This window comes from Macaca mulatta, chromosome 10 (genome assembly GCF_049350105.2).
Source record: "Macaca mulatta isolate MMU2019108-1 chromosome 10, T2T-MMU8v2.0, whole genome shotgun sequence".
Lineage (NCBI taxonomy): Eukaryota > Metazoa > Chordata > Mammalia > Primates > Cercopithecidae > Macaca > Macaca mulatta.
Window position 1 is genome coordinate 99,506,003 of NC_133415.1, and position 26,467 is coordinate 99,532,469.

General features: G+C 47.2%; 1 protein-coding gene across 6 annotated transcripts in view; it reads left to right on the plus strand.

Moving 5' to 3' along the window:
* SLC2A10 (solute carrier family 2 member 10) overlaps positions 1–24,174 on the plus strand; it is a 36,315-nt gene extending 12,141 nt beyond the window's left edge. For 4 of the 6 annotated variants that reach the window (XM_028828474.2, XM_077951900.1, XM_028828473.2 and 1 more), the window contains 5 exons: positions 11,061–11,143; positions 13,234–14,517; positions 15,058–15,180; positions 17,544–17,679; positions 21,631–24,174. In XM_028828474.2, coding sequence (XP_028684307.1) covers positions 11,098–11,143; positions 13,234–14,517; positions 15,058–15,180; positions 17,544–17,679; positions 21,631–21,709 — 1,668 coding nt within the window. In that variant the 5' untranslated portion in view covers positions 11,061–11,097 and the 3' untranslated portion in view covers positions 21,710–24,174. Of the gene's footprint in view, positions 1–11,060; positions 11,144–13,233; positions 14,518–14,727; positions 14,923–15,057; positions 15,181–17,543; positions 17,680–21,630 lie in introns of all 6 variants that reach the window. The other 2 variants (XR_013400016.1, XM_001107356.5) reach the window with 2 other exon arrangements.
* The last annotated feature ends 2,293 nt before the right edge of the window (positions 24,175–26,467 follow it).

The window sequence follows — 26,467 nt, forward strand, 5'->3', positions numbered from 1 at the left end:
ATACAGCATTGGGATGGGACGAGTTGGGAATGGCTTTGTTACCACTCGGGACTAGGGCTCTATTTTTCTCTCTGCATTCAGAAGCCTCGAAGGGTCAGTCATTGATTCTTGAGTGAGCACCTACTATGTGCCAGACATTGGTGTAGGGGTTGGAGATTCAGCAATGAACAAAATAGACAATGATCCTCTCATGGAGCTGGCATTCTGGTTGAGCAGCTGGTAAACACGTTTATGAATAACTTCAGAGAGAGAGAAGGTGCTGTGGAACCCACGAAATGGGGTGGCGTGAAGGCCAAGGGTGTGGGTTCGTTAGGTGGGTGGTCAAGGTGGGTTTTCTGGAGTAGGACGTTTTGGAGCTGAGACCTTCCTCAGAAAAGGGTCTTGCTGAGATCTGGAGAAATAGCTTCCGGGTGGCAGCAACGGTGCAAAGGCCCTCGGGCAGGAATGAGCTTGAGTGGCCCAGGCCCGGATGGCCAGAGCACAGCGGGCAGGGCACCGAGGTCAAAGGGATGGCAGACAGGTGTGCAGGGCTTTGTAGGCCATGGTGAAAAGTTCAGATTTTATTGCAAATGCCACGGGAAGTTGGAAAAGGGTTTTAAGCTGGACTTCTTCTTTTTTTCGAGATGATTGCTCTGTCACCAGGCTGGAGTACAGTGGCATGATCCCGGCTCACTGCAACCTCCAGCTCCCTGATTCAAGCAATTCTCCTGCCTCAGCCTCCCGAGTAGCTGGGATTACAGGCACACGCCACCACACCCAGCTAATTTTTGTATTTTTAGTAGAGAAGGGATTTCACCATATTGGCCAGGATGGTCTCGATCTCCTGACCTTGTGATCCAGCTGCCTTGGCCTCCCAAAGTGCTGGGATTACAGGCATGAGCCACCGCGCCCAGCCCTGAATTCTTTTCAAACCTTGCTCTGAGTCGTTCTGTGGAGCTAACACTGGCTATGATGTAGGTAAGCCTAGGAGGTGGGCATTATTATCCCATTTGTAGATGGGGAAGCCCAGACATGTGAGGTGAGTTCCCCAAGATCACACAGCTATGGAGAGGAGAAGCTGGGAAGGAACCCAGCATTCTGGCTCCAGTCTGCATTCCTAACCACTGTGCCATGTGGCCTTTCATGGTGGATTGATGGTAAAACTGGTGAGCAGTTCTGGCTCTGACTGGAGAGTCCATCCTCTTAACCCCCACATCACAGTCCCCCAGAGCCTGAGAAAAAACTGAGGCCCAGAGAGGTCAAAGTCTTCTTAAGGACACTCAGCTTAGCCCTAGCCCCTTGCTCCTGCGCCTCCTATTCCTGCTAAGTCAACCCAACAGCCATTTACTGAGTGTCTTCTATGGGCAGAGCAAGGGCTGGGTGTTGGTGCTGGGGGAGGCACAAGTCACAGCTGCTGGTCTCTGTCCTCCCCAGAATTCTTACACTGCTCACTTCACAACAGGGACCAGGGATTGGGCTCTCTTTATAGCCTTTGGGGGCAGAACTGGGTTCTAGCCCCAATTCCTCTCACTTTGTTCCACCATTCCACTTTGACCTGGGAGAGTCTGCCAACTTCTCTGGTCATGCTCAAATACCCTTATCACAGGGCAGCCGTGAGAATGATGTGAAAAAATGAACTTACAGTGCTCAGCTCATCACCTATATCTGGTAAATGGTGAGTGAATGTGAGTTTTTATTTTATCTTGCACCCAATATTGGGATTCTGGAGTCAGACTGCCCAAGTTCAAGTTCCTGCTATGTCACTTACAAACTGTGTCACCTTGAGCAAATGTCTTCACCTCTCAGTGTGGTTGTTATTTCTGTAAAATGGGAATGACAATAGTGGTTGTCATAGGGTTGACTAGAGATTAAGCCAGCTGGTACAGATACAGCCCCTTAGGAGACTGACTGGCTATAGTGGGTGCTCCAAGTATCAGCTGGGACATTTGGAAGCCGGCCTTCTGCAAGAGGATATTCATACAGTTCAATTTCACTTCTGGCTTCTCCCTGGAGCTTCAGGGAAAGCCACAGCAGGTCTCTGGTGCAGGGGGGACACAGTGCTCTGTGACTTCTGGTTGCGACAGTGCTGTAGTGTCACCAACAGGAGGCCTGGGACTTGTGGCTGGAGATACTTACATCCCAAACCTGGGTTCTTCCCCCTCCCACTGCCCCTGACTCTCTCCCTGGGAAGCTCTGCCCTCCACAGTGAGGGGCTTAGAGGATTAAGGGATTTCCTCCAGTGTGGGACATCTTCACATACAACCTATGTTTAGACAGGTAATTAATAGAAAGGATGCACACTTGCTAAACTTAGGTCAAGCCATCTTAATTGGTTCTCCTTAATTTTTTTCTTTTCTTTTCTTTCTTTTCATTCTTTCCTTCCTTCCTTCCCTCCCTTCCCTTCCCTTCCCTTCCTTTCTCCCTTCCTCCCTCCCTCCCTCCCTCCCTCCCTCCCTTCCTTCCTTCCTTCCTTCCTTCCTTCCTTCTTTCCTTTCTTCCTTCCTTCCTTCCTTTTTGACAAAGTCCAGCTCTATCATCCAGTCTAGAGTGCAGTCTTGCAGTCTTGGCTTACTGCAACCTCCGCCTCCCAGGCTCAAGCTATCCTCCTACCTCAGCCTCCTGAGGAGCTAGAATTACAGGCCCCCGCCACTACACCTGGCTAATTTTTGTATTTTTTGGTAGAGATGCAGTTTCACCATGTTACCCAGGCTGGTCTTGAACTCATGAACTCAAGCGATCCTCTTGCCTTAGCCTCCCAAAGTATTGGGATTATAGGCATGAGCCACCATGCCCAGCCTAAGCCATCTTAATTTGAGGACCAGGCTTTACTCTGCTTCCTGTCCATGGCCACTTCCAGGCCCTGGACCTTTCAGATGTTCATGAGCCAAGATCCTTTCTCTCTGGATTTCCTACGTCCTCACAGTTCATTTGTTTTTTCATTCATTTACTCAATCATTCGTTTAACAAATGTTGATTGAGTGCTGAGTAACTGTCCTTGGCATCAGGGAGACAGCTGAGAAGAAACAAACCACTCCTGTTCCCTTGAGACTGACTTTCAGGTGAGGGAGACCAAAAAATATGTAAACTATATAGTTATTTTGGATGATGAGAAGTGCCATGCAGAAAAAACAAGTGCAGAAGGGGATACAAAGTGCTAGATGCTACGGGGAGGTTGAATTTTACGTAGAAGGCCAGGGACAGCCTCACCAAGAAAGGGATGTTTCAGCAAAGATCAGAAGGGAGGAGGGAAGGAACCATTGGCATGTAGGGAAAGGACTTCCCAGGCAGAGAGGTTGGCAGGTACCAAGCTTTGAGTTGGGACGTGCTTGGAGTGAGAGTAACAGCAAGAAACCAGTGTGGCTGGAGCCCAGTGAGAGGGGACGGATCCTGTAGAGCCTTGAAGGCCACGGTGAGGACATTGGCTTTTCTTAGAGTGAAATAGGAGCCTTGGAGGGCTCTGAGTGGAAGAGTGATGAGGCCTGATTTAGGTTTTCCCAGGATCCTTCTGGCTGCTGTGTAGAATTAGTTTAGGTTCAGAGGTATCTGACACAGCCCCAGAAATGCCATGAGGTAAAATAGCCCTGGTCCCCTATCCAGTCATTTGTTCATTCAGCAGAAACTTCATTGAGTTCCTCTTGGGTGTCAGGGCAGGGCTGGGGCCCCGGAGGCTCAGGACGAGTCAATCTCTATCCCTGCCCTCCTTAGTTGAATATGGAAGACTCACAAAGGAACTTGCAGTGTGACCAAGCAAAGGGAGTGCAGTGGAGAGTTGAGGAAGATGCATGGGAATTGCTCAGGGACTCCCTCAAACTTTTCCAATGAAAGGCGCTAAGCAGACATTACTGTCTGCTGATATGAAGGGTACTTGGGTACTGAGATTAAAAAAAAAAATGACAGGACAACCTTCAGAAAATCGAGAAATTGGTGATGAGTATTTATGGGTCACTGAAGTCTGTGGCTTCAGGTACAGTTGGATCTAGGGGCTCATACCGTGTTGTCAGGAATCCTTCATGGGGAAGATGGCCCCCAGTGGCTCCAGGCAGGTAAACCACTAGCTTGGCACCCCCGGTGAGCAAACACGCTCGGGCCGACTCTCACTGGGCCAGGTTCCCCCACGTGGTATTCACCTCTGCCTAGGGCCCAGGAATCTGCTGATTGGTTGGATCTGGATCATGGACACCACCCTGGGGCTGGGCACTGAGGGTGGAGGTGGGGGTGGTCATCTCCACCCAAACCAGGAGACTGTGAGACAAGGAAAAGGGGTGGCTCCCTGCAACGGAAGATGAGGAGTGGATGCCAAATAACAGATGTGTGTACCTGGAGGCTCCTTGGGGAGGTGGCACAGGGCCTGGGACTGAAGAGGGAGAGTAGAGGAACAAACGGACCCTTTCCTTGGAGAACAAGGACAGTGCACGTAGGAGGCCCAGCACGTGCGGAGGTGGAGCAGCATGAAAGCGTACAGTATGTGCCGGAAACAAACGTGTTGGCAAGGTGTGTGTGGGGGGGGCTGTGGCGACAGGGTCTGGGAGGAGGCGAAGTGGCTGAGGAGTTAGGCCAGCCCATGAAGGGCCTTTGCTGTCATGCTAAGGTGGTGGGACTGACTCAGGTGATGGGAACCATGGAAAGGGAATGTTCTTCCTTGTCTTCCTGATGGCCCCGACTCCTTTGAGGTGCTCCTTTATACCTATAGTCGCATGCCACAGTATCATTTCACCACGCTTTATCCCTTGGGGTTTTTCTGAGCGCTCTCTCCCCTCCACCTCTGCCCCCTGCACCCCAGTTGCCTCCCACCCCACCTATCTCTGATTGACTCTTCTTGCTGGAAGGTCAGCGCAGCAGAGCTCTTAAGGACATGGGTTTGGGAGGCAGGCAGGTCAGCATTTCCATCCTGATCCTGTTGCTTCCTAGCTGTGAGAACACTGTGAGCCTTAACCTCCACATCTGTGGATGGAATAATGACAGCAGTCTCACCTAGGGTTGTTATGAGGATGAATTGAGGGAAGGAACATAAAGTCTTTGCACAGAGGAGGTCTCCAAACATGATACCTGTTATTATTACTATTTTATTTCACATGTTGTTTGTTTTTATTGTCCATTAGTTTTATTGTCCATTGCAACTGAACCTGCACTGATGTGTTTTCCAGTGGAACCTGTGAACCCTTTGGCTGGGTTCCCTTTTGCTGCAAGAGGAACCCAGGAAATGGCAAACAAATCCTGGGCTTTCACCTCGATTGCTTCACATGGCCTGGAAAGACCTTCCTTTCTGAGAGAAAACCTCAGGAATGAGGGAGGAGAGGCAAAGGGGGTGAAGACAGAGCAGGATCTGAGCAACATCTTCCAGGATGTTTACTAGTGGTGAGGAACAGGAAGGACAGCCCAGCCAGGGAATGGCAAGGGCTTGTTTCCTTGGAGGGTAGGAGTGGCAGGGGAGAGGGATGAGCAGAAGTGGAGGTGGGGAATGATTCCTTCACCCATGGAACTCCTCCCTCTGCACAAAAATTGCCCAACAAAGCTAAGAAGGGACGAACCAAGAGAACAGAGTGAAATCACATTGCACCAAGGTTTTGTAATGGAGCAGTCAAGAGTAGGGACTGTGGACCCAGACAGCCTGGCTTTCATTCTAGCCACAGCCGCTTACAGCGTTTTTCGTTCTTTTATTTTAGAGTCAGGGTCTCCGTCTGTCACCCAGGTTGCAGTGTAGTGTCACGATCATAGCTCACTGTAACCTCAAACTCCTGGGCTCAAGCGATCCTCACACCTCAACCACTGGAGTAACTGGGACTACAGGCACCCACCACCATGCCTGGCTAATTTTTAAATTTTTTGTAGAGACAGGATCTTGCTATGTTGTCCAGGTTACACTTACTACTTTTGACCTTAGGTGAGTTGCTTCACTCCTCTGATGATCACTGTATTCATTTGTAAATAATACAAGAGCCTACCTCATAATGTTGGGGTGAGAACTTTGTTTTTTTTTTTTTGAGACAGGGTCTTGCTCTGTTGTCCAGGCTGCAGTGCAGTGGCACGATCTTGGCTCACTGCAACCTCCACCTTCCCGGATTCAAGCGATTCTCCTACCTCAGCCTCCCGAGTTGCTGGGATTACAGGTGTGGTGTGTGCCACACAACCAGCTAATTTTTGTATTTTTAGTTGAGATGGGGTCTCACCGTGTTGGCCAGGCTGGTCTTGAACTCCTGGCCTCAAGTGATCCGCCTGCCTTAGCCTCCCAAAGTGTTGGGATTACAGGCGTGAGCCACTGCACCTGGCCGTAAATGTGTTTTTAAACTCAAAGCAATGTCTGGTCCAGAGAAACTCTCCATACATCGGGCTATAATATTGCAGATGTTCTTGTCAGTTCCAGGGTGGGAGTGCATAACACAGATACTGCTGGATTATTCTAGATGCTTCCAGAAATATATAAATTTAAGTGTGTGAATTAAAAATTAAGAGTAATCTGTACAATTGTGCTGTGAATAGGGTAGCCACCATCCATATGTGGTTATTTTTATATGTACATTAATTGAAATAAAATAAAATAAAAAATTCGGGCTGGGCATGGTGGCTCATACCTGTAAGTAATCTCAGCATTTTGGGAGGCTGAGGTGGGCAGATCACCTGAGGTCAGGAGTTCAAGACCAGCCTGGCCAACATGGTGAAACCCCATCTCTACTAAAAATATAAAAATTAGCTGGGCATAGTGGTACATGCCTGTAGTCCCAGCTACTTGGGAGACTGAGGCAGGAGAATTGCTTTAACCCAGGAGGCAGAGGTTGCAGTGAGCCAAGATTACACCACTGTGCTCCAGCCTGGGCAACAGAGTAAGACTGTCTAAAACAAAAAAAAAAAGAAAAAGAAAAGAAATTAGTTTCTACATCCCATTAGCCACATTTCAAGGGCTCATTTTCCACATGTGGTTGGTTGGTGACTATCATATTGCACAGCATAGGTATAGAAATTTCTGTCATTGCAGAAAATGCTGTCAGGTAGTGCTGCTCTAAGAAGAAAGGAAAACATAGAAAGTGTAACACTCAAATCAGTGGGGGAAAAAATGGAAAAAAAAAAAAACCACCCCATAAATAATCCATCAAAAGCAGAAATGGAGGTAAGAAGAAATATCCTGATAGCACAGTAAATAGAAGACAAAAAAGTAAATGGCAGAAATAATTTCAGTTGTATCAGTCATTGCAATAAATGTGAATCAGTTCACCTTTTATTTATTTATTTATTTTTGAGATGGAGTCTTGCTCTGTCGCCCAGGCTGGAGTGCAGTGGTGCAATCTCAGTTCACTACAACCTCCGCCTTCCAGGTTCAGTTGATTCTCCCACCTCAGCCTCCTTGATAGCTGGGATTATAGGCACCCACCACCATGCCTGGCTAATTTTTGTATTTTTAGTAGAGATGCGTTTTGCCATGTTGGCCAGGCTGCTCTCAAACTCCTGACCACAGGTGATCCACCTGCCTTGGCCTTCCAAAGTGCTGGGATTATAGGCATGAGCCACCACACGTGGCCGAGTTCACCTTTTAAAAGAAGAAACTCAGATTGTACCTGAAATCATCCAGCTCTATACTGCTTTCACAAGGGACACATGATAAATGGTTACAGATCTAACCGGTTGGGTTAAGTGGGGACACAGCCAAACCATATCAGAAGGGGAGCAGATGACACCAAGTTTGTGTTTTCTTAATCCAGTCTGGCATTGGGCAGGACTGTTACAGGTGGTAACAGCAATCATGGTACTTCTCCTCAAGCACGCTTCCTGGGCCTCCTTTCTCTACTGAACTCTTCCAAGAGCCAGTTTTTACAGGTGAGGAAACTGGAGTTCAAAGAGAAGAAGCAGCTTGCTCAGGGTAGCACAGAGCAAGTGGCAGTGCTGAGACTGGAACTCAGGCCTTTTCAGTCCTAGTCCTCGTTGCTTTCCACTGTGCTAAGTTGTCAACACGGCAGATCATATAACAACTTAGAGGAACAGCATCCATTGTTTCATTTTATCTTCCCACCAGCTCTGAAAGCAAACAAAGTGGATATTATTGTCCCCGTTATACACATGAGCAAACTGAGACTGAGAGATCAGAAGTACCTCGGTTCAAGTGCAGCTGAGAGGGGCACAGAGTGAGATGAGGTATGTTCAGACACACAAGAGAGAAGCTTCAGAATGTCTTTAATAACCAGAACTCTCGGATAACTGGAATCGTGAGGACTAGAAGGGGAAAAGAAGCAAATGGCAAGAAAACAAATCTACCAAAAACAAAACAAAACAAGACAAAAAGCCTCTCACATTCTCACATTCAGCCAAGGATTTTCTACCTTCTTCATTAGTTTGTTCATTCATAAAACGGGAACACTGAAACACTCATTTCTTTGGATTTAGGAAGAATTTTTCAGAATTATTATTTTTGAGCTCCTCCTTTATTACCCTTTTCATTTTTCATCTTTAGCCAGTGGTCCATTTGGATATAAATTAAACTAATCTAGGACTAAAAACCTCACATTGTAAGATATGGAAGTCAGAATTATTGTGCAGTTTGGTGTTTCCTAAGTAATGAAGTAGTTGGGTCATGGCGTGCTTTCCTGATTCCCACAAACTGACCCTTGAGCTCACTCATCATGTACTCAGGAATCTTTATTCCATCTTAAAGGAGAAAAATGTTTGAATGGATGCTTTATTTATTGGTATTTTTAACACATAGATGTTGCAACATCTTTCATTAATTTGTCAGGAGCCCTTTGGAAGAGACTGATCTAGTAACATTTTATAGATGGGAAAAGAAAGACTCATTCAAGTTATCTATTGCTGTTTAACAAACACTCCAAGACTTAGTGTCTTCTAATAAAAATCATATTATTATATCTACTAGTTATCTGGGTTGAATGGGTTCAGCTGGATGGTTCTTCTGCAGCTGTGGTTGGAATCATCTGGAGGCCCCTGTCTGTTGCCTAAGGGTCTCTCCACATGGTTTCTCCATGTGACAGTGTAGCCAGATTTCTTACATAGTGGTTTGGGGCTCCCCAAAAAACATAAAACGTGGAAATTGTTCAAGATTTAGACCCAGGACTGAACAGTGTCACTGTAGCTGTATTCTGGTGGTTAAAACTAGTCACAGAGCTACTCAAATTCAGTGTGAGAGGGAACCACATAAAGGCATAACGCCAGGAGGCGTGACTCATCGGGAGCCATCTTTAGAGACCAGCTCCCACAGCCCAGAAAGGGTAAGTGACTGGCCTAGTGTCACACAGCAAGTTAGTTGCCAAAACAGAAAAGAACCTTGTTTTGCAAATATCTAAAGTATTGTCCTGTCCTCACTACTATATATATGTAAAAATGACTTGGGAGCCCTACAAATCCCTCAATTAGAAAAAAAAAGAGAGAGAGATTGCAGGTTTTTCCATGTGTCTGGAAATTCTGTTGCTCAGTATACTAATTGAGAGCTTTTAAATTATAATTTGTAGAAACCAGACTAAAAGAACAAAGAATGTTTGTTGGCTCATGTAACAAGAGCCCAACGGATTGAGTAAGCTTCAGGCACTGCTAGATCCATGGGTTCATGCAATAATATTGGGATCTATTTCTTGCTATCTTTTGGCTCTGTTCTCATCTGTGTTGGTTTCATTTTCATAAAAGCCTTCTGCATATCATGACCAATGACTATTTTGTTTCTGTAGCTTGAAATTCTCAAAAAATGTAGTTCTTTTTTCCTGTCTATGCATAGCAATTCCCTGAGACCCACTTGCTCATCCCTACGTGTGTGTGGAGAGTACTTGTGACTGGTAACCCCATCAGTGGGGGAAGGGGCTCCTTCTCAAAGGAAAATATTCCAGGCAGACAGAAGAGGTAACAAATGTTTACTATACCCAGAGCCTTGTATTCCTTGAAGATTTGTTTCCATATGGAAGCAGTTGAAAACTGGTACCTGTGGGTTAAACTCTGAATGTGTTTTGTCTGACTCAAAGAATATTTTAATATGTTCTTGGAACAGCATTTAAAAATCGGAAAATAGTTTATAAAAATCTGGATTTATGGTTTCTCTTAAAAAAAAAAAACAAATCTGGCAGTTCTTGACCTTCCTGTTTTCCAATTTCCTTATCTGTTACATGGAGATATTAATAATACCTAACTCGTAAGGTTGCTGTTCCATGGTGAGCAGGTCTATGCAAATCTATCTCTGAAGGCTGAGGAAGCTGAGAGGCCAAAAAAGGAGGCCGACAAATCCAGTCTTGCAGAAGGAAATTTCACAGGGACATACAAACAGGAGCCGTATCTCAGGTAGCCACAAGACCGTGGATTCTCATACCTGCCCTCCAGAAAGTATTCTTAATATATCAAGCTTTTAGCATAAAACATGTGCAGCTGATCACGTCTTCACACTTTCTTGCCAAGGCTTGTGACCACTGGAGAGGCTGGATAAGCATCTTTATGAAGGGTTATCTATACTACAGGTATTTTAAAAGATCTTACTGTAGAACAACTTGGTATGTGGGGCCCAAATATGCGTCATCATGGTGGTTTCGCTTCAAGATGCCCTCACTCTGGCCATGCAACAGGGTGTTTTCCTACAGTTGTGAGGATTACATGAAATGATGTGTTTAAAGTGTCTTACATTATGCCTGGCACAAGGGGATCAGTCATGAAATGGCAGTTACCCTTCTCATAATTTGCTAGAGATTATACAATCTGGTGTGTTAACAATACCTGGAGCTGTGTTGTGACTTTAGATGAGGCATGAACTCTCCAGTTTGCCGCAATCCCCACCATTCTTTGTTGTCTTACATGCAGCCCGTGTTCCTCATTGATTTTAACTGGCAGCTCCCTGCTATATAGCATTTCTTCTTAGTTTTCATTAGCACTCTCACCTGGACCCTTGTACTACCCTTCCAACCTGGGGTTACTCTTGCTCTCTGGTTTCACTGCTAGGAATAGAAACTGGAAGTAGCATAGTTTCACTAAGTGAGAAATGGTTGGGATTTTCTTCTTAGCACATAAAAATATATGGAGATTGACAATCCATTGTTGATATGGTAGGCTTACTGTCACCAAAGACCCATTCTTCTTCTATATTTCTGTCCTACTATGTCGGTGTGTAGCTTGCATCCTCATGGTTACCCCCAACCATGTTCCAAGATGGCTGCTGAAGCTCCAGTCATCACACTTGCATTCCAGGCAAGAGGTAAGGGAGCTAGAAAAAAGGGCAAAAAAGACTCTAGCCAGCTGTCTCCCTCCTCACCCTCTTCTTGGAGAGCTTTTCTCAATGTCCCACCAAAAAAACTCCCTCTTCCGTCTTAGTAGCCACCCATAGCTGTGGGAAAGGTGGGAAATGTAGTCTTTTAGCTGGATAGAGTCCTGATACCAAAGAAAAAGGGGTGAATGGACGTTGATTGGGCCACACTCACCTCATTTAGCATCTCCATACAACAGCAAGAGCAATATTTTAAAAATTAAAAGTAGATGACCTATTTATTTCCTGTTGGGACTCATAAAAATTGAAAAATAAAAGTAGATCACCTCATTCCTGGCTGAAGCCATCAAAGGCTTCCAACCACTGAGAATGACATTCCTCATTGTCCTCTTGACCTGCAAAGTCCCACATGGTCTGGCCCCTGCCTACTTCTCCTGCCTCATTATTTCCCATCACTCTCACTCACTGGGCTTCAGCCTTTGGCCTCCTGGCTGATCACCTCAGTGATTAAAGGTCCTCACTTTAGCCACATCATCTCTACAACTTACTTGTTATGTGACCATGAGAAAGTTTCTTAACTTCTGTGCACTTTGGAGGATGATAGTAATGATAGGTTATAGGGTTGCTGTAACAATTAAATGAGAAAATACATATAAAGCTCTTAAAACAGATTCTGGCATTTAGTAAGGACCATATAAGTACTAACCATTAATATCCAGAGTTGTTCAAACACCAAGAGCTGTCCTACCTCAGGGCCTCTGTACGTTTTGTTCACTCTGTCTAGAATGTTCTTCTCCCAGATTTTCCTAGGACTTTCGCTCTCACGTCACTCAGATCTCTGCTCAAATTTTTGCTCTTCAGAGAGGCCTTGAAATAGTACTACTCCATCAATCTTTTTTTTTTTTTTTTTTTGAGATGGAGTCTCACTCTGTCGCCCAGGCTGGAGTGCAGTGGCAGGATCTCAGCTCACTGCAAGCTCCGCCTCCTGGGTTTACGCCATTCTCCTGCCTCAGCCTCCCAACTAGCTGGGACTACAGGTACCCACCACCACGCCCGGCTAGTTTTTTGTATTTTTTAGTAGAGACAGGGTTTCACCGTGTCAGCCAGGATGGTCGCGATCTCCTGACCTCGTGATCCACCCGTCTCAGCCTCCCAAAGTGCTGGGATTACAGGCTTGAGCCACTGCACCTGGCCTACTCCATCAATCTTAATTCTCTTTCCCTGCTTCATTTTTTATGACATCTTCACCACCCAAAATTATATGTTTATTATCTTCCTATTTCTTCTAGAACGTTAGATCCTGGACAACACGGCTATATTCCAGCCCTAAGAGCACTTCCTGGCATGTTGTAGATGCCAGATAAATAAATTTGGATGGATGGATGGATGGATGTGTGGATGAGTATATAAAAGGATGAAATACAGAGATGGGTGGATGAATGGATGGTTTTGTAGACAGATAGATAAATAGATCAATAAATTGATGGATGGTTGAGTGAATTAAGGGATAGATAAATGGACATACAGATGGATGAATATTTGGATGGATGAAGTAGATGAATGGATGGAGGATGCATAGATGGATGGATGGGTGGTTGAATAGATGGAGTGGATGGAAGAATGGATGGATGGTTGAATGGATGATTGAACAGATGGTATAGGATGGTGGTTGGATGGATGGATGGATGGATGGATAGATGGTTGAATAGATGGAGTAGATGGATGGATGGTTGAATAGATGGAGTGGATGGATGGATGAATAGATGGAGTGGATGGATGGAGTGGATGGATGGATGGATGGATCAGTGGATGGTTGAATGGGTGGTTGAACAGAGGGAGTAAATGGATGGATGGAGGAGGAATGGATGGATGGTTGAATTGATGGAGTGGATGGATGGACAGATGGATGGATGGATGGATGGATGGATGGATGGATGGATGGATGGTTTGAATGGATGGTTGAATAGATGGAGTAGATGGATGGATAGATGGAGGTGTTGACAGATGGAGGGAAGGTTGAATGGACTGATGGTATGACAAGGAACCATTCTAACTCTGTCCCTGTCACTTTTGTTTTTTAGGCCGCCCCCCACCTCTACTGCCCTTGTGTGCCTCTGTGTCTTTGCTGGGTGGCCTGACGTTTGGTTATGAACTGGCAGTCATATCAGGTGCCCTGCTGCCACTGCAGCTTGACTTTGGGCTAAGCTGCTTGGAGCAGGAGTTCCTGGTGGGCAGCCTGCTTCTGGGAGCTCTCCTTGCCTCCCTGGTTGGTGGCTTCCTCATTGACTGCTATGGCAGGAAGCAAGCCATCCTCGGGAGCAACTTGGTGCTGCTGGCAGGCAGCCTGACCCTGGGCCTGGCTGGTTCCCTGACCTGGCTGGTCCTGGGCCGCTCTGTGGTTGGCTTCGCCATTTCCCTCTCCTCCATGGCCTGCTGTATCTATGTGTCAGAGCTCGTGGGACCACGGCAGCGGGGAGTGCTGGTGTCCCTCTATGAGGCAGGAATCACCGTGGGCATCCTGCTCTCCTATGCCCTCAACTACGCACTGGCTGGTACCCCCTGGGGATGGAGACATATGTTCGGCTGGGCCACCGCACCTGCTCTCCTGCAGTCCCTCAGCCTCCTCTTCCTCCCTGCTGGTGCAGATGAGACTGCAGCACACAAGGACCTCATCCCACTCCAGGGAGGTGAGGCCCCCAAGCTGGGCCTGGGGAGGCCACGGTACTCCTTTCTGGACCTCTTCAGGGCACGGGATAACATGCGAGGCCGGACCACAGTGGGCCTGGGGCTGGTGCTCTTCCAGCAACTAACAGGGCAGCCCAACGTGCTATGCTATGCCTCCACCATCTTCAGCTCTGTCGGCTTCCATGGGGGATCCTCAGCCATGTTGGCTTCTGTGGGGCTTGGCGCAGTGAAGGTGGCAGCTACCCTGACCGCCATGGGGCTGGTGGACCGTGCAGGCCGCAGGGCTCTGTTGCTAGCTGGCTGTGCCTTCATGGCCCTGTCTGTCAGCGGCATAGGCCTCGTCAGCTTTGCCGTGCCCATGGACTCAGGCCCAAGCTGCCTGGCTGTGCCCAATGCCACTGGGCAGATGGGCCTCCCTGAAGACTCTGGCCTGCTGCGGGACTCCTCTCTACCTCCCATGCCAAGGACCAATGAGGACCAAAGGGAGCCAATCTTGTCCACTGTTAAGAAAACCAAGCCCCATCCCAGATCTGGAGACCCCTCAGCCCCTCCTCAGCCGGCCCTGAGCTCTGCCCTCCCTGGGCCCCCTCTGCCCGCCCAGGGACATGCACTGCTGCGCTGGACGGCGCTCCTCTGCCTGATGGTCTTTGTCAGTGCCTTTTCCTTTGGGTTTGGGCCAGGTAAGTGGAGTTCTCTTGCAGGTGACTCTGGAGCCTCCTACCCCTCCTAAGGGGAAGTTTGGGGACTTCCCACCCTGACTACCTGGCAGGGTGTCAGCAGGGCAGTAGAGGTGGGTTGACCATGAAGCTTCAGGGCCCCTCACTTACTAGCAGTTGCTCCTCCCAGGGCCAGTGCCTAATTTTATGTTTGTAATTTGTATTCCTTAAAAGGCTCCCCAAGTCATTTGAGCTTCAGGTCCCTTAAAGCCTGGATAGCTCACAACTGGAAGGAATTTAATGAATAGGGTGAAAAACCAATCATCCCAGTTCATCCAAGACTGTTCCCATCTCAGCACTGAAAGTCTCATGTCTCAGAAAACCTCTCAGTCTTCAGCAAACTGAGACCCTCCTGGGATTCTTACAGAGGTATGGGGGTGGGAGTTTGGTACTGGGAGCCTGACACTGCAAAATCCCATTGTTGAGAGGCTGCGTGTTTGACCTGATGGCGCCAGGCCCCAGGTCCCACCACAGCCCAGGAGCCCTCCTGCTCTCCCACCCTAGTGACCTGGCTTGTTCTCAGCGAGATCTACCCTGTGGAGATACGAGGAAGAGCCTTCGCCTTCTGCAACAGCTTCAACTGGGCAGCCAATCTCTTCATCAGCCTCTCCTTCCTTGATCTCATTGGTGAGTCCTTCCCAGACAAGCCCGTTTTTTTTCTGTGGCCCAAGCTCCCTACTCTAAAGCAGACATTTTTGGATTTTCCTGTGTATTAGCTGCAGAACCATTATTCTGTGCAGAAACATCACCAAGTGTCCAAAACGACATCCAGGACCCTCATACGCACTGTAAAACTCCCCCGGCCAGCTAACGGGTGATAGTCTACACCCAGTACTGGTGAGAGGTTATCTGAGGTCAACCGGCAGGTGTAAGAGTAGCAATGTTTATTTGCTCCAAACTGGCTTAAACTGGTTCATGACACCTGTTTTTCTTGGCTTTTCTTTTCTTTTTAATTTTTTTTGAGACAGAGTCTTGCTCTGTCAGCCAGGCTGGAGTGCAGTGGTGCATTCTCAGCTCACTGCAACCTCCACCTCCCAGGTTCAAACTATTCTTCTGCCTCAGCCTCCCGAGTAGCTGGGACTATAGGCACACGCCACTATGCCCGGCTAATTTTTGTGTTTTTCATAAAGACAGGGTTTCACCAGGTTGGCCAGGCTGGTCTCGAACTCCTGACCTCAAGTGATCCACCCGCCTTGGCCTCCCAACGTGCTGGGATTACAGGCGTGAGTCACTGTGTCTGGCCTGGAAGTTTTTCTCAAATCAAGTTTGGGTGACATCATCTCTTCCTCCCTAGCATTGAAACCCAGTCTGCGGTGTGGTGGGATGGGGTGGAAATTATGTGGGCCCAGAACACCAGGGAATGACTCTGAAATGCTGAGATGCTCATGGCTCCAGACCCTGGTCTTCAGTGGGTATTGCTCATCTGGGCCAGAGTACACAGGCTCCTTCACTGTGGGCCCCAAGGTTCAGTTATTTTCCTATACCCTATGGCCAAGAGTTTCCTTCTCAAAGGTGCAGCCACCTTGGGAGGCTGGGGGGCGGTGCTGTGGGAAACCCCAGTGGAAGAACCCCCCCCATCATGGCTGTCTTCCACCCCCCGTCTTAGGGAATCCAAGCTTCTCCCTGCAGCCTCAGTCTTCAAGCATTTCCCTTTGTGTGGAGTAAGTGAGTAAGAGAGGAGAAAGAAGGAGAGAAACAAGGAAGGGAGGAAGGAAGGGAGGGAGGGAGAAAGGAAGGAAGGAATTTACTGGAATTGTATCATACATCATCCCCATTTCACATATGGGAAAATACATCCTTACCCCATCCAGCCAGGGAGTCAAAATACTAGAACCAGCCCCACTGACTTCCAGACTGTTGCTCCTCCTGCTGGCAATAGGTCCAGCTGGTCATGGGAGGCTGCCTAAAGGAGATACGGATATGGCTGTCAGAGGTGAGAATGGCTTCCAAAACATAATTTGTCTTCTGCCTTGACAAAGACCCTTCCTCCACAGCCTCTTCTCTTGTCTTGGGCTGGATGACATCAAAGGACTCAGGGTCATTCCCATCTTGGCTGCTGGCTCTGAGACCCACTGGAGGCTCTAGGAAGGAGGCCGACCCTGGGACTGAACTGTGACTTTTGTCCTCTCTCCCAAACCAGTCACAGGCCAAACTGGCTAAAACTCAATTCTCTGAATGATCGATTCACTGAATGACCGATTCATGGAATTTCTGGGTGTTTTTTTGTTGTTGTTTTTGTTCGTTGGTTTTTTTGTTTTTTTGTTTTTGTTGTCTTTTTTTTATTTTTGAGACAGGGTCTCTCACTCTGTCGCCCTGAGTGCAGGGCAGAGTGCAGTGGCGTGATCTCGGCTCACTGCAGCCTTAACCTCCAGGGCTCAGCCTCCCGAGTAGCTGGGGCTAGAGGTGTGCGCTGTCACGCCCAGCTAATCTTTTTATTCTTTGTTTTTAGTAGAGACAGGGTTTCACCATGTTGCCCAGGCTGGTCTTGAACTCCTGAGCTCAAGTGATCCTCCCACCTCAGCCTCCCAAAGTGCTGATATTACAGGCCTGAGCCACTGTGCAGAGCCCAATTCATGGAATTTCTAAGGATTTTTTTTTTTTAAACTGAGTTTTGCCAAGCTGTGTCTATGCAGCTGTTTGGCAACTCAGCTGGATCCACGATCCTTCAAGCCAGGCTTTTGGAGCCCAAGCACACTCCACGGGATAGTGCTCTAGATGTGGGTGAGGGCTCTTTCCCATAAACACAAGTTGCCGTTGTCTCTGTGCTTGTGGACTTGCATCCTGGCTCATCCCCTCCTTTGAGACAATCAATGAGATTTCCGCTTTAACGTACTTCACTGACAGCTTATTGGTCATTCTGCAAATTGATCATTGGGAACATTTGCTTTGAGTGAACTGACTTTCCATGCCTGACCTAGAACCCGCCAGTTGGCCCAGGCTGCGGGGCCAGAGTGCTTGGCCCCAGGCCTACACACCCGCCCTTTTTCCAGGCACCATCGGCTTGTCCTGGACCTTCCTGCTCTACGGACTGACCGCTGTCCTCGGCCTGGGCTTCATCTATTTATTTGTTCCTGAAACAAAAGGCCAGTCATTGGCAGAGATAGACCAGCAGTTCCAGAAGAGACGGTAGGAAGCTGACAGGGTGGGTCTGGGGGAAGAGCTGTATCACACCCCAAGCACATGGCTTCAGGATTTTCGTCTTTGTGCTTTCCCTTTGCAAGCGGGCATTCCTCCTGTCTTCCTGGGCACTATGAGTTTTGTCTGGTCACACACAGCTGTTTTCCTTGAGTTGTTCTGTGTCTCCCTACAGTGCCTTTTCATTTGACTTTAAGACCCAGCTCACAGGGATTTAAAAATCATTTGATTATGGAATACAGGAGGCTAGAACAGTGGAATTTAAAACCATAAACTATCTTAGAGTCACTGGACCTTGGAGAAGCAAAACATTATAACTATGGCCTTTAAATATTGCATGCAAAACACTTGTGGGCTTCATGCATTCATTCTGTGGCTATTTATTAAGTCGTTACTATGTGCCAGACAGTGTTCAGAGCCTTAGGAAACTTGCAGAGATTAAGGAAGACAAAGTTCCTGTCCTCAAGGAGCTTCCATTTGATGGGGGAGGGAAGACAACACATGCATAAACAAAAGCATTTTAGTTGGTGATGGGTGATTAGGAGAAAATGAAACAGAGCAAAATATGTTGAGAGGGCCAGGTTGACACAGGGGGAACAAAGAAGAAAGGGGTTGTGGCTGAAGTAGAGTGGGTGGTCAGGGAGGGAAGTCCTCTCAGAGGAGGTGGAATTTAAGTCAGTGAGAAGGAGGCACCCATGTAACGATGGGGGAGGAGCATTAGGCAGAAGGAACAGCAAGTGCAAAGGCCCTGAGGTGGGCATGTATCTAGCATGTGCAAGGAACAACAAGGAAGCCAGTGTGCCTAGAACAGAGGGAGGGAAGAGCGTGCAGGGTCAAACAGGCTAGATGGGTAGGAGCTAGATCACATCAGGTCTTTGGGTCATTAAGGGGAGTTCAGAATCATAGCATCATGAGACTGTTCAAATAAAAGAAGAGTGGAATGGGAGCTTCGGAAGGAACTTCATACAATCCTAAGCATCTTTGGCAAATGTCCCCAGTTACCTCTTGTAAGTAGATGATAGTCACCAGCTCCTGACTGCCCGTTCTGTTTCTGGGAAGTCATACAAAGTTTTAAAAAAACATTTTAATATTGACTAGCATCCCTGCACTGGCTTCTAAGCCCCACCCCAATCTGGCTCCTGATGTAAGAACCCGTAACCCAGTCCTCCCCACTCCAGAATGTCCTCTCCTACTTTGTTGAGTGGCACCTTCTGCAGTTTCGGCAGGCCCCTCAGCAACCCAGCTGTATTAGTTAGGAAATCGATTTGGCGGCTTGAAGTCGTACAAATGTCAGTTGGGGATCCAGGGCTGGGTGGAAGCTGTGTGCCATGAGGTCATGCAGGGTCCCAGGCTCCTTCTGTTTTGTTGCCGTGCCACCTCTTCCGTATTGCCTTTCCTGCATGGCCTAAGGAGGTGCAACCCCACATACCTGCCAGAGGATGGGGGAGGGGGTGGGCATAGTCCTCAAGGTCACTTCCGCCCACATGCCTTTGCATAGAACTTGGCTACACCTATGTGCAGGGGAGGCCAAGAAATGTGGTTTTCAATTTGGGTAGCCATGTGTCCAGCTGAAAATCAAGGGTTCTGTTACTAGACAGCTGCCTGGCATCTCTGCCACACTGATTTTCTTGGGAGAAGATTCCAAATCCATCCTCTGAGATAAAAAGCAAAGGAGGCAGAAAGGCAGGTGGGAGCCAGCCTTGGGGTAAGGCAGGATGTGACTGCAGCTGTGGGGTGTCAGGCTGGTCCTGGGGTTACATGGGGGAGCAAGGGTCAGCCCTTGGGGACTGGAGGCTGGGTCTGCTCTGACTCTGGACAAGACAGGAAGTTAGGGGTTTTCGTGGATTCCAGAGGCAGGTCTGTGTTTTATCATCTCTGTCCCTAGAGTTCAGGGGGCTCTTGATATCAGAGGCCACAGAGAGAGAGAAACTCAACTTTGGGAACACAGGACCAGGGCATATCCAGGGATTTTGACAACAGGAACTAAAGGGATAGTCTTTTCAGCAGCAACTATTTTCATTCCTGTGTCCTCCATACAAAAGTCATGGTCCCAGGAGAAAGTCTGATTGGCCGAGGCTGGTTTATGTGCCCACCTCCTAACCTCTAACTTAGCCAGGATAGGGTAAAGATCCTTGATTGATAGTCCAGTCAAGCCGCATGCCACAGAGTAGACTAGTTCCCCCAAAATGAGAGGCAGATGCCGGTAGAGCTGTCACCCACTGCTGTAGGGCTGACTTCTTCTGCATCCCTATGCCTCAGATGTGCTTGTTGGAAATGGGGACCTACATCTTACAGATCCAGTTTCTCTACCTGCTTTAGGGACACATTAGTAACACAAGGGGCTCAAATCGTCTTACATCAATCAATGGCAATTGGTTGCCGAAATGTTGTTTATTTTGCTTTCTGTCAAGTTATTTCTGTTCAAAAGAGACCTTTACCAATCCCTCAGGGGATATAATAACAACAACAACAAAAAAAACTTTCAAAAATTCCTGTTTTATCCCAGTTTCTCAGGAATCGATTCATTCAACTTTCAGCAAATATTTTTAAGTGCCGGGCACTGTAGTAGGCTCTGGGGACAGACCCATGACCGAGAGAGACCCTGTCTCTGGACTTAGAAGGAAGTTACATTTTAATGTATAGGAGAGAGATAGACTACAAAACTCAAAAATGCACGAATAAGATAATTCAGAGTTTTTACATCATGAAGAAAATAAGGCAGGTTAACCTACCAGAGAGTGAACAGCAGATTTGGGAGATGGATACAGTTTCTTTAGCTAGGGTGCAAATAGCTATGGGTGCATTTGTGTTACAAGTGTATCAGGAATTTTCAACAAGCACGGTGATATTTTTGTGTATTGGTTTCACTCACTGCCCTGTTCCCAGGGCCTAGAGCAGTGCCTGGCACTGTCATCTTTAACCATGTCTCTGACTGAATGAATGATGCTCAAGGAAGGCCGCTCTGAGCTGAGACTGGAATTATGAGAAAAAGTCAGCGGGTTCAAGAGCTGAAGAAATGTTCAAGCGGAAGAAACAGTTTCAAGAGCTGGAAGAAATGTTCTAGGTGGAGGGAACAGCAAGAGCAAAGGCCCTGAAGTGGAAACAAGTTAGGGGTTTCGAAGGGGGCCCAGGTGGCCAGGGTGTGATGAGCAAATGGGACTGGAGGGGTTGGTGTCAGGGAGGGCAGCCATGGTGAGAAGATGGGATGTTAGGCTGAGCATGATGATGGCTTTCTTTTGAGCAGGTGTATTAGTCCATTCTCACATAGATATAAAGAAATACTGGGTAATTTATAAAGAAAAGAGGTGTAATTGGCTCACGGTTCTGCACTCTGTACAGGAAGAATGATGCTGGTGTCTGCTAAACTTCTGGGGAGGCTTCAGGAAACTTACAGTCATGGCGGAAGGCGAAGGGCAGTCAGCACATCTTACATGGTGGCAGCAGGGGGTGGCGGGAGCAGGGGATGGTGCTACACACTTTTAAATGACCAGATTTCATGAGAACTGACTTACCATCTCAAGGACACTACCGAAAGGGATGGTGTTAAACCATTCATGATAAACTGCCCCCATGATCCAATCACCTCCCATCACGCCCCACCTCCAACACTGAGAATTACAATTGAACATGAGATTTTAGTGGGGACACAGATCCAAACCATATCAGTGGGGAGTGACAGATTTTTGCGTTTAGAAAGGTCACTGTGGATGTAATGGTGACAAGGGGTTATAGGAGGCCAGGGAAGACCCTGGGAGACCAGGGAGGAGCTGCTGGGGGTCCAGGTGAGAGAAGGTGGACATTTGTAGTAAGGCAGGAAGCAGGAAGGGTCATTGTAGGAGTGAAGGTGGGATTGGGGGGTGGGAACTCCAGTGGAAGGTCCACCCCCCAGGGACGGCCCCAGGCCTTGCCACCCCGTGATCCCACACATTCTCTGTTTGACAGGTTTGCCCTGAGCTTTGGCCACAGGCAGAACTCCACTGGCATCCAGTACAGCCGCATTGAGGTCTCTGCAGCCTCCTGAGGAATCCGTCTGCCTGGAAATTCTGGGACCATGGCTTTGGCAGACCGTCTCCAGCATCCTGCTTCCTAGGCCCCAGGGCACAAGTTCCAGCTGGTCATTTGGGAGTGGCCCCTGCCCCCAAAGGTGGTCTGTTTTTGCTGGGGTAAAAAGGATGAAAGTCTGAGAATGCCCAACTCTGAGGGTTTCTGAGGATCTAGCTTCATGCCTCAGTTTCCCCACTGACTTGCACATCTCTGCAGTATTTATAAGAAGAATATTCTATGAAGTCTTTGCTACACCATGGACTTTCTCAAAGAATCTCAAGGGTACCAATCCTGGCAGGAAGTCTCTCCCGATATCACCCCTAAATCCAAATGAGGATATCATCTTCTCTAACCTCTTTTTTCAACTGGCATTTTGGGGAGGGGTAAATCTCTTTTTTTACTCTCATTTTTTTTGAGGCAGAGCCTCACCCTGTCGCCCAGGCTGACGTGATCTCAGTTCACTGCAACCTCCACCTCCTGGGTTCAAGCAATTCTTGTGCCTCAGCCTCCCAAGCAGGTGGGACTACAGGCGCATGCCACCACGCCCAGCTAATTTTTTGTATTTTTAGTAGAGATGGGGTTTTGCCATGTTGGCCAGGCTGGTCTCGAACTCCTGAGCTCAAGTGATCCTCCTGCCTTGGCCTCCCAAAGTGCTAGGATTATAGGCCTTTTGACTCTTTTATCTGAGTTTTATTCGACCCCTCTAATTCTCTTACCCAGAATATTTATCCTTTGCCAGCAACTCTGACTAGTTGATAGGAGGCTTCAGCTCTAGTCCTTGGTCTGCTGGTGTCATTGCTGTATGAATGACCATGGGCCTCAGTTTCCCCACTTGTATAATGGGAAGCCTGGACAAGGTCATTCTTAAGATTTCTACTGACTCCAGTGAGCTGGAATTCTAAATGCTGGTCCAGGAGCTGTCTCCAGGATGGCACAGGATGGCTTTGCAGAAAGGAGATAGGTTTGGAGGCCAACAAACCTGCTTGTCAATATTGCCTTTGCCTCTTGGCAGCATTTGAACCTCGGTAAAAAACAACTCCCTGAACCCTCAGTTTTCTCATCTGCAGAATGGGGATAATTATGTCTCAGGGGGTGTATTTAGACCCTGTTTCCCTTCAGGAGGGTCCCCAGCTGGTCCAGGAATTGGGAAATTTCTACTCATCCTCCATTACCCAGGTCCCTCCTCTGGACCCAGTAAAGGGTCAGGGTGAATCAGACAGGGGACTGAGCAAGTAGCTAAGACTGGAGATCACTTAAGGAAGGGACTGACAAGAAGCTCCCAGATGCTGGGGAGAATGAAGAGCTAAGATAGGTCCTAGGTGCTGGATGCTTTGTCATTCATGCCTGCACACATGGATGCTGGCAGAGCCCCCAAGGACTCCGGTCCCTCGAGTTCTCCTGTCTTCTCCATTCTAGATGCTTCCGGTGGTGTGCTGGAGCTGGCTTTGCCGGCTTGTGAGAGCTGATTGCTACACTTTCAGGATTTTTGCAAGTGTAAACACAGCCATTATAAAAAATTAAATGACTTAAATGTATAATTCAATACATTATATGAAAACAAATAATTATACTCAAAACTCATTACCTAATTTTACTACATGTTACTTTTATCTGTGCTCTCGAGGCTATTTATATATAGTAACTCTTACAGAGAGACCTAGGGGAGATACCGCACATTTCTTCCTGATTCTCCACTCAATGACATCACGTTAGTTTGTCTTTGGTTGGTTAACTGGCTGCGGGGAGTATTTTTGTATCACAAAGATTAGAGAGGACTATACATCAGGGCTTGATCTTGATTTATTGTTTTGTTGGTTTTCTAGACTTCAGAACATGCTGGATTAAATGTCAGTAATGCACATTAAACTTTAAAGTATGTCTTGTTTATAGCCAATACAGTGTGAATAGCACCAAAATATGAAGAAACTGTTCTTCCAATAGTCAGACACTATTATCCATTTCAGCTGACAGCTTCTCGAATCATTGAAGAAACTGGAGTTCTGACATTCATCTTCATTGTTTTACTTTTGTCTTCCTCACTAGTGTAAACAAAAATTTCAAGCAGCATTCATGCCAAACTTCTACCCATTCTTCAGCGTCTCGCTGTAGAGTAATCAGTGATTTTTATTCGTAGTCTAACTTGGTCAAATCATGGCTAAATCGCTGTGATAGTTGGCTTTGGATACAAGAGCTTGGCAAAAAAAATTAGCAAAAGATTCTATAAGGATTAATTGGCTATATGGAGTTCAGGGTAAAGAGTGTTTACAATAAAGAATATTTACAATAAAGAGTTTATTATTATTTGTAAATTGTGTGCAACAAACATATCCTTTATCTCTGTAAAATTTATACACAAAAAAATTAACAAAAGATTCTGGAAGAATTAATTGGCTGTATGGAATTTAGGATAGAGTATTTACAATAAAGAGTATTTACAATAAAGAGTTTATTATTATTTGTAAATTGTGTGCAACAAACATATCTTTATCTTAGTAATATTTACACACACACACATACACACACATTTCTTCCCTGGAGAGCTGTTGTTAAACATTTACCAGCACACTACTGCTTAGAGCTGTGCTTGTGGCCCCTTCAGATCTCTTCTCTCTCTAAGGACCCATAAACCTCATTCAATTCTCCTTTCCTCTCCTATCAGCCTGGAAGAATGCGCTCCTAGTCCCAGGGCGAATTCTCGCCTTTCTTGCTCCGGGTTATAAACTTGGGGTTCAGGTAGGGAATATAAATGAGTGAAGCCATTTAAGACATTAGGGAGTAGTGGGGTCTGTGGAAACGGGGAAACACAGGGTCTTTCTTTTTTTTTTCTTGAGACTGAGTCTCGCACTGTCGCCCAGGCTGGAGTGCAGTGGCGGGATCTCAGCTCACTGCAAGCTCCGCCTCCCGGGTTTACGCCATTCTCCTGCCTCAGCCTCCCGAGTAGCTGGGACTACAGGTGCCCGCCACGTCGCCCGGCTAGTTTTTTGTACTTTTTAGTAGAGACGGGGTTTCACCGTGTTTGCCAGGATGGTCTCTATCTCCTGACCTCGTGATCCGCCCGTCTCGGCCTCCCAAAGTGCTGGGATTACAGGCTTGAGCCACCGCGCCCGGCCAACACAGGGTCTTTCTATAAGGGTGACTGACCCTCAATTCCAACTGGTGGCTCCCATGTAGGAATATGGGCCCAATGTGGCATGGCCATCTGTATTTTCAACAAATTCCAGAAATTCACACTTTGGTGCAAATTTTATTGATTTTTAAGTTTTGGCAATTGATTCCAAACTTAAAAATAGCTTGTAAGTTAAAATACTCCATGGCTAGATCATGACCTTCAGTCTGTGCCTCTAAACTTGATGTTTTCCCCTCTGAGACATTCCTTTCTTCTGCATATTTGAGGCACTCAGCTTAATCTCCTTAAAGAATCATGGCTTTTGGGGTGGGCTTGGTGGCCTACGCCTGTAATCTCAGTACTTTGGGAGGCCAAGGCGGGTGGATCACTTGAGGCCAGGAGTTCGAAACCAGCCTAGTCAACATGGTAAATCCCCATCTCTACTAAAAATTAAAAGATTAGCCGGGTATGATGGCACTCACCTGTAGTCCCAGCTACTTGGGAGGCTGAGGCAAAGAATTGCTTGAACCTGGGAGGCGGAGGTTGTGGTGAGCCAAGATCGTGCCACTGCACTCCAGCCTGGGCGACAGATCGAGACTCTGTCTCCAAAAAAAAAAAAAAAGAATCATGGCTTTTGAAAAATAAAATGCCAAGCAAACTGAATAGTCATCATTTGAACTGGGTGCGTGAAGGGGCTGTTATTGAACCTGAAGGATAAGTCACCAGGAGGGTATGAAAACAGTCCACACCTCAAGCATCTTATATTGGCACAATTAGTGCATGACTTGGGGAGTTGTTTGTCTCTATTATGGGGATGACACTACTTAGTCTTCAGAGATGATATGTGTCAGTCACTTAGTGCAGGGTTCATACTGGGTGCTGCTAAATGGCTGTCTCAGCAGCCTCCAGAGGCACCTGGCTTTAGGTAAGGACAATGAGACCAAAGACCAGGTGGTAGTCTGGATCGGGGGAAGGGGGCATCAAAGAAAGCTAAAAATCTGGGGGGAACCAACTAGGTGCTCAGTTAGGAGGGTTCTGGTTTTTTGTTTTTTTTTTTGTTTGTTTGTTTGTTTGTTTTGACAGGGCTTGCTCTGTTGCCCAGATTGGAGTGCAGTGGTGCGATCTAGGCTCACTGCAACCTGAAACTCTGGAGCTCAAGCGATCCTCTCACCTCATCCTCCCAAGTAGCTGGAATTATAGGCATGCACCACCACGCCTGGCTAATTTTTAAATTTTTTGTAGAGGTGGAGTCTCCCCATGTTGCCCAGGCTGGTCTCAAATTCCTGGGCTCAAGCAATTCTCCCACTTCGACCTCCCAAAGTGCTGGGATTACAGGCATGAGCCACTGCACCTGGTCAATGCTCAAAGGTCTTTAGCACCAACCAGAAAAGAGAAGCAGTCTGTTCATTGATCTGCAGGGAGAGCACTGGGAAATTCTTCTCCTTCCCCCAAGTAACTCCAGAATCGCTTCAGGGAAGCAGTTCCCAAACCTCAGTCTTGTGTACAGCCCTTTAATAAAATACGCCCATCACTTAGCACCTTTGGTTATTTGCCAGATTGTACTACACAGACTACTTGCTGAGTGCTTTTCTTCACATTGATTTGCTATTCCACTTAAATAAATGTATT